This window comes from Saccoglossus kowalevskii, chromosome 7 (genome assembly GCF_978046115.1).
Source record: "Saccoglossus kowalevskii chromosome 7, keSacKowa6.1, whole genome shotgun sequence".
In the NCBI taxonomy this organism is placed as follows: Eukaryota; Metazoa; Hemichordata; class Enteropneusta; family Harrimaniidae; genus Saccoglossus; species Saccoglossus kowalevskii.
The window spans coordinates 33,218,514-33,227,872 of NC_140647.1; the positions used below are offsets into that span (position 1 = coordinate 33,218,514).

Consider the following 9,359-nt stretch of genomic DNA (forward strand, 5'->3'; position numbering starts at 1 on the left):
ATTGACATGTCTGACTAAGCATAATGTCAAGTCTGTTTTACCATTGTACAATGGTACGTACATTGACATGTCTGACTAAGCATAATGTCAAGTCTGTTTTGTTATTGTACAATGGTATGTACATTGGCATGTCTGACTAAGCATAATGTCAAGTCCGTTTTACCATTGTACAATGGTACGTACATTGACATGTCTGACTAAGCATAATGTCAAGTCTGTTTTACCATTGTACAATGGTACATACATTGGCATGTCTGACTAAGTATAATGTCAAGTCTGTTTTACCATTGTACAATGGTACGTACATTGACATGTCTGACTAAGCATAATGTCAAGTCCGTTTTACCATTGTACAATGGTACATACATTGGCATGTCTGACTAAGCATAATGTCAAGTCTGTTTTGTTATTGTACAATGGTACGTACATTGACATGTCTGACTAAGCATAGTGTCAAGTCTGTTTTGTTATTGTACACTGGTACATACATTGGCATGTCTGACTAAGCATAATGTCAAGTCTGTTTTACCATTGTACAATGGTACGTACATTGACATGTCTGAATAAGCATAATGTCAAGTCTGTTTAGTTATTGTACAATGGTACGTACATTGACATGTCTGACTAAGCATAATGTCAAGTCTGTTTTGTTATTGTACACTGGTACATACATTGGCATGTCTGACTAAGCATAATGTCAAGTCTGTATTACCATTGTACAATGGTACGTACATTGACATGTCTGACTAAGCATAATGTCAAGTCTGTTTTGTTATTGTTCAATGGTACGTACATTGACATGTCTGACTAAGCATAATGTCAAGTCTGTTTTACCATTCTACAATGGTACATACATTGTCATGTCTGACTAAGCATAATGTCAAGTCTGCTTTACCATTGTACACTGGTACGTACATTGACATGTCTGACTAAGCATAATGTCAAGTTTGTTTTGTTATTGTACACTGGTACATACATTGGCATGTCTGACTAAGCATAATGTCAAGTCTGTTTTACCATTGTACAATGGTACATACATTGACATGTCTGACTAAGCATAATGTCAAGTCTGTTTTGTTATTGTACAATGGTATGTACATTCACATGTCTGACTAAGCATAATGTCAAGTCTGTTTTACCATTGTACACTGGTACATACATTGGCATGTCTGACTAAGCATAATGTCAAGTCTGCTTTACCATTGTACACTGGTACGTACATTGACATGTCTGACTAAGCATAATGTCAAGTTTGTTTTGTTATTGTACACTGGTACGTACATTGACATGTCTGACTAAGCATAATGTCAAGTCTGTTTTGTCATTGTACAATGGTACGTACATTGACATGTCTAACTAAGCATAATGTCAAGTCTGTTTTGTCATTGTACACTGGTACATACATTGGCATGTCTGACTAAGCAAAATGTCAAGTCTGTTTTGTCATTGTACACTGGTACATACATTGACATGTCTAACTAAGCATAATGTCAAGTCTGTTTTGTCATTGTACAATGGTACGTACATTGACATGTCTGACTAAGCATAATGTCAAGTCTGTTTTACCATTGTACACTGGTACATACATTGACATGTCTAACTAAGCATAATGTCAAGTCTGTTTTGTCATTGTACACTGGTACATACATTGACATGTCTGACTAAGCATAATGTCAAGTCTGTTTTGTCATTGTACACTGGTACATACATTGACATGTCTGACTAAACATAATGTCAAGTCTGTTTTGTCATTGTACACTGGTACATACATTGACATGTCTGACTAAACATAATGTCAAGTCTGTTTTACCATTGTACACTGGTACATACATTGACATGTCTAACTAAGCATAATGTCAAGTCTGTTTTGTCATTGTACACTGGTACATACATTGACATGTCTGACTAAGCATAATGCCTAATCTGTTTTGTTATTGTACACTGGTACATACATTGACATGTCTGACTAAGCATAATGTCAAGTCTGTTTTACCATTGGACACTGGTACATACATTGACATGTCTGACTAAACATAATGTCAAGTCTGTTTTACCATTGTACACTGGTACATACATTGACATGTCTAACTAAGCATAATGTCAAGTCTGTTTTGTCATTGTACACTGGTACATACATTGACATGTCTGACTAAGCATAATACCTAGTCTGTTTTGTTATTGTACACTGGTACATACATTGACATGTCTAACTAAGCATAATGCCAAGTCTGTTTTACCATTGTACACTGGTACATACATTGACATGTGTCTGTTTTGTTATTGTACAAAGGTACGTACATTGACATGTCTGACTAAGCATAATGCCAAGTCTGTTTTACCATTGTACAATGGTACATACATTGATATGTCTGACTAAGCATAATGTCAAGTCTGTTTTGTTATTGTACAATGGTACATACATTAATATGTCTGACTAAGCATAATGTCAAGTCTGTTTTACCATTGTACAATGGTACGTACATTGACATGACTGACTAAGCATAATGTCAAGTCTGTTTTGTTATTGTACAATGGTACGTACATTGACATGTCTGACTAAGCATAATGCCAAGTCTGTTTTACCATTGTACAATGGTACATACATTGATATGTCTGACTAAGCATAATGTCAAGTCTGTTTTACCATTGTACAATGGTACATACATTGACATGTCTGACTAAGCATAATGTCAAGTCTGTTTTACCATTGTACAATGGTACATACATTGGCATGTCTAACTAAGCATAATGCCAAGTCTGTTTTGTTATTGTACACTGGTACATACATTGACATGTCTGACTAAGCATAATGTCAAGTCTGTTTTACCATTGTACAATGGTACATACATTGACATGTCTAACTAAGCATAATGCCAAGTCTGTTTTGTTATTGTACACTGGTACATACATTGACATGTCTGACTAAGCATAATGTCAAGTCTGTTTTACCATTGTACAATAGTACATACATTGGCATGTCTGACTAAGCATAATGTCAAGTCTGTTTTGTCATTGTACACTGGTACATACATTGACATGTCTAAGCATAATGTCAAGTCTGTTTTGTCATTGTACAATGGTACGTACATTGACATGTCTGACTAAGCATAATGTCAAGTCTGTTTTACCATTGTACACTGGTACATACATTGACATGTCTAACTAAGCATAATGTCAAGTCTGTTTTGTCATTGTACACTGGTACATACATTGACATGTCTGACTAAACATAATGTCAAGTCTGTTTTACCATTGTACACTGGTACATACATTGACATGTCTAACTAAGCATAATGTCAAGTCTGTTTTGTCATTGTACACTGGTACATACATTGACATGTCTGACTAAGCATAATGCCTAGTCTGTTTTGTTATTGTACACTGGTACATACATTGACATGTCTGACTAGCATAATGTCAAGTCTGTTTTACCATTGTATACTGGTACATACATTGACATGTCTGACTAAACATAATGTCAAGTCTGTTTTACCATTGTACACTGGTACATACATTGACATGTCTAACTAAGCATAATGTCAAGTCTGTTTTGTCATTGTACACTGGTACATACATTGACATGTCTAACTAAGCATAATGCCTAGTCTGTTTTGTTATTGTACACTGGTACATACATTGACATGTCTAACTAAGCATAATGCCAAGTCTGTTTTACCATTGTACACTGGTACATACATTGACATGTCTGACTAAGCATAATGCCTAGTCTGTTTTGTTATTGTACACTGGTACATACATTGACATGTGTCTGTTTTGTTATTGTACAATGGTACGTACATTGACATGTCTGACTAAGCATAATGCCAAGTCTGTTTTACCATTGTACAATGGTACATACATTGATATGTCTGACTAAGCATAATGTCAAGTCTGTTTTGTTATTGTACAATGGTACATACATTGATATGTCTGACTAAGCATAATGTCAAGTCTGTTTTACCATTGTACAATGGTACGTACATTGACATGTCTGACTAAGCATAATGTCAAGTCTGTTTTGTTATTGTACAATGGTACGTACATTGACATGTCTGACTAAGCATAATGCCAAGTCTGTTTTGTTATTGTACAATGGTACGTACATTGACATGTCTGACTAAGCATAATGTCAAGTCTGTTTTACCATTGTACAATGGTACATACATTGGCATGTCTGACTAAGCATAATGCCAAGTCTGTTTTGTTATTGTACAATGGTACGTACATTGACATGTCTGACTAAGCATAATGTCAAGTCTGTTTTACCATTGTACAATGGTACATACATTGGCATGTCTGACTAAGCATAATGCCAAGTCTGTTTTGTTATTGTACACTGGTACATACATTGGCATGTCTAACTAAGCATAATGTCAAGTCTGTTTAACCATTGTACAATGGTTAATACATTGGCATGTCTGACTAAGCATAATGCCAAGTCTGTTTTGTTATTGTACAATGGTACGTACATTGACATGTCTGACTAAGCATAATGTCAAGTCTGTTTTACCATTGTACAATGGTACATACATTGGCATGTCTGACTAAGCATAATGTCAAGTCTGTTTTGTTATTGTACACTGGTACATACATTGGCATGTCTAACTAAGCATAATGTCAAGTCTGTTTAACCATTGTACACTGGTACATACATTGGCATGTCTGACTAAGCATAATGTCAAGTCTGTTTTGTTATTGGGCCATTCCAGTTTATATCTGCACCCCCCCTGTTGATGAGTTTGTGTGTTTACTTCATACAGGGTATAATTTCCATGGGTGTATAAGTCATACAAAGTTTTATTTCCAAATCACCATTCACCATACAGTAATGGAAATCCAAAACTATAGGTCCTACTTATGGTGTTGATGAGTTCCTTTGTGACACCATACAGAGTAGGATTTCCAAATATAACTCTCATCATATGCTAATTTACCAATTTCAAAATTTTATATCTGATAATGGAAATCCAAACTAGTCCTGATTCACGGTGTTGATGAGCTCATTCGTCCCACCATCATTATCTAATTTCAGAAATAACTATTTCATACTGGCCCAATACAGTCAGAAATCCAAGTTTTTTTCAGTCATACAGTGTTGGAAATCCAACCTCATCAACCGGTATGTGGTGAGATAAACTAGGCCATATTTAATTTAGTAGCCATAACTGCCTGGATTTCCAGAATTTTTTTTTCCATACTCGTCTGGATTTCCAGATTCTGTTTCTCCATATACAGTTGGAAATCCGGGGTAATTTCCCCATCATACAGTGCTGGAAATCCGACCTCATCAACAGGGGGGGTGCAGATATAAACTGGAATGGCCCATTGTACACTGGTACATACATTGGCATGTCTGACTAAGCATAATGTCAAGTCTGTTTTGTTATTGTACACTGGTACATACATTGGCATGTCTGACTAAGCATAATGTCAAGTCTGTTTTGTTATTGTACACTGGTACATACGTTGGTATGTCTATCCAAGCATTGTGCAGACAAATAGAGCATATTTTTGATTAAGTGTGAAAGATCCAAATAAACTTGCAATGCATGTATGTCATTTAATAAATGTTAAATGTTGAACATATATCCTGTAGTTATGGTATTAAAAAATTAAAAAACATAAACAGCATCATCATTTTTTTTTGACCTAATGAAAAGATAATTTTGTCATTGTACTATGGTTGAAACAAATCTGCATATGAGTACCATTTTATCTTGTCTGTACTTACTTTACACAAAATCTGTCAAGTACATCTCAGAAGAGTTAAGGACACAAAGATGAAGCGTGTTGGCCATTTTGATTCAAATCACTTGGCAAAATGAAACTGAGACATGTTAGTAAACCATCATGCACAAAGTTCATACAAAGTTTGAATGAAATCAGCCAAACCATGTCTGAGAAATGTTCAAATTTTAAGGAGACAAAAAATAACCAATAGTCAGTCAACGTCTATTGGGGAAATGATTATGGATGTAGGAAAAAAAACACCATGGCTGCAAGAGAAAAATTTTAATCAAATCACAAAACAAACTGGGATGCATCAGTAACCCATCATCATGTACCAAGTCTAAGCCACTTTGGTCAGCTACTTTTCCAGTTCGATGTCAGCTTTGAAATATCTGTAGATTTTTAATTAATTCATGGCATTTTAATATTTGATATGCAGGATTTTTTTAAACAAGGGAACAGGGGCGCAGTGCAATTATGTGCCTCCATGTGCCTCCTTACCCTGGGGAGCAGATCCTCTGGCAACCATAATATTCTGATTGACCAGGGATCACATATGGTCAGAGACTTCAACTGTGACCTGTCTGATAGTATTTTTGGCCACAAGGAAGCCATAGAATGCCATTTTAACTTAGAATTATCAAAAACTCTACACCCCAATAGGAAGAACACTATCTTTCCCACTTGGTGGCGCACATGCAGTGCTCTCTCTTGCAGTTTTTTTCTCAAAAAAACCCTGATATGCAAATATTTACTTCTCTTTTTCCAGTATATGGTGAATTATTATTTCCAGATTTGTGTTCATCTGCTTACTTATAATAGTTGCATTAATTTTTAGAAAAATTAAATTGTATTGTTAGAATTTTGTATTTTTATTATGTATTGTTAAAGTTTATGGTTTAGTGTTTATCTGTTTGTTCATTACTGCAGTCTTCTTAGGAAACCGGTGTTAATATTGAATAGGCAGATATAATATTTACCTTAATTAGTTATATTTTAATCTTTTCATCACTAGTTTCCTCTTTTCATCACAAATTCACAAAATATTCCCGTTTATAGACTACACTTTCCTTCAGAAGATTGGGACAAAAATACCCATTTATTTTAAGTAAAATCTGAAAACTGACTCAAATTTTGTCTTTTGGTTCCAAAATTAGGGTTCATTTCAATAAATATTGAATAATATAAGAAAAAAGTGCAGAAACAAATTTGGGCGAGAAAGTCTGGTGGTAAAAAGGTTAATGAGTAGATTAATAATTGCCAATACCCATTATAAACGTATTTTCTGACACTTCTAGTGTCACCAATTATAGTTTTTAAGGAGATCGTGCAGACACGTTATGCAAGGGGTTCTTGGTATGTGCTTAGTTTCTTAAGCCAAGCATACCGTGGGACAGCAAGACAAAGTTCTAAGGACCAGAAGTGAACATGTTTATATGGAACCTCCAATGGGGGAAATTAAACCCAACAACCAACAGTCTAGTCATAATAACTTTTTTTGTCAATAGTTACATAAACAATTCAACATGTGCTCAGTTGTTTGAGAGAAGCCATGTGATCCATGTAGTTTAAAAACACATGTAAACGAAATACATTAATTATTATTCACAATAGGATTGTGATTAATAAATAAGTCAATGTCAGTGGCAAGTCCTCATCCAGTTATTAGTGACTGTAAACATTTACTGACATATAATTATTTACATGTGACAGGCATGAATGCAAAGCGGAGCCAGTTTATTTGTTTGATTCCTTCCTTTATTATGTCCATGACATTCATAATGCATTTCTATCATGAAAATAATGATCACCATCATGAATCAGATTCTGAAACAGATGCATGTGTAAATGTGTTCAAAGATGCATGTGTAAAATTTGAACATGATCAGTCCAGCCATGTTAGCAATATGACTCCATTTTGAATCAAATCTGGGGAAAACAATGATGTACATGCCTCAAGGACCCATTATTCACTGTAAATACTGAGTTTGAATGAAATATGTCCATGCACGTTCGAAATACCTTTCCGTAATGACAGAAATGCTTGATGTTGATTAATTATTTATGCATATGCTTAATGTATATGCTGGGGTGTGATGTACATGTACTGTAAAATGACTAATTTTCACCAATTTTCAGGCATATGTGGTGGGTTTTAAATTCACAGTTATATCATTTAGATAATGTGTTCTATATTAAATTTTACATATTCACTGGGTTTTAATTTAGCGCATTTTCCAGGCAGCGAAATAAGCAAAATTAAAACCCAGTGAATAATTAACCCCTTTACAGTATGTGTCAAGTTTAAATATGATTGGTCAAAGCATGTCAGAGATGTCCCTGTATGACCCTTGAACTGCATTTGTTAAAGCAGTCGGCCATTTATTAATCCGATCTGGAGGGAAATGTGACGTGCATCAAGGACCCATTATGTGCAATGGACATACCACGTTGGAATGAAATACCCGTACGTCCATTCACGACCGAGATTAAGTTCCAGAGTTGGGGAAATGCTTTATTTTGATGAACTGTTTGCACTAACAAAAGGTGCATCGCAGTCTACGCCAAACAACAAACTGTTAACTACATTTCTCTGAGTCGTTACCTGTATCTGAATACTGGTTCACAGCTCTCGCTGCCATGATTTCGTCGTGTAGGCCCTCACTCCGAAACATATCGTCCCACGACGCCATTTTGAAAACAACCCAGTGCGAAGGTCATATTTTCCATCGTGTCACCACAGGCGGCGCTCCCACCGATCATGACTTGTTGACCAATGTTCGCACGCGAGTAAAATTCTAGATTCTGGTTCGAGGAATTTTCTTCCAATCAAATAAAATACATTATCACGCGGTAGGGTAATTTTTGACAATGAACACTAAAGACCACACGCTGTATACCATATTTGGAGGCTTACCGCTTTGAAAGAACAATATACTTATCACGGTTTTCAAAAATGTTGTGAATGAAAAACCTACAAACATGGTGGCACGAATAACAAAGTCATAGATGGGGTCGCATTTTTGTTATTCTATTATTTTTATACAAGAAATATGCCTTCGTTGAATATATTATTAATTGGCTTACGTTGTGCATTTACCTTGGCCATGTATGCATTGTCATTGTTTTGTATAATATTTCCCATATTCAAGTTCTCGGGAGCGGACATCCGGGCATTTTCACCGCCAGGCAACCATCACGGTGAAAACAAAGGCCGAAAATTCTCAGAAAACGGTACTTGGGGATGGTTGTTGAAACTCCCCTGAACAGTGTAACAAGATTATCCCTGCACGTGTAACATCAGAGGTACATTACTTAGTAATGTACCTCTGGTAACATATATAAATTTGGATTTTCAGAATCACCATAGAGTTTGTGTTGTTTTCTTGAATTGGCTATTTTCATCCGTTCCTTGTAAATGCTGGAAATCGAAATAACGAAATGGCGAAATAGCGAAATAATAAAAAAGGTAAATATTTACTCTAAAGTACAGTGTAATGACCTGCATAATAATATACTCCATAATGAAAAAACGCTAGTCACGGTGAGTTATCTATAGTGTCTGTGAAATGCCTGTTATTTTCTAACCCAATCATTTATAGGTACGTCGATATTTTACTGTTTATGTT

At 35.4% G+C, this 9,359-nt stretch overlaps 1 protein-coding gene across 1 annotated transcript in view; it reads right to left on the reverse strand.

Annotated features, from left to right (window-relative positions):
• The window catches only part of LOC102807627 (uncharacterized), an 87,369-nt gene extending 78,933 nt beyond the window's left edge, over positions 1-8,436 (reverse strand). Inside the window, exon 1 of the mRNA XM_085501916.1 lies at positions 8,336-8,436. Coding sequence (XP_085358042.1) covers positions 8,336-8,423 — 88 coding nt within the window. The 5' untranslated portion in view covers positions 8,424-8,436. The remainder of the gene's footprint in view (positions 1-8,335) is intronic.
• Between the last annotated feature and the right edge of the window lie 923 nt (positions 8,437-9,359).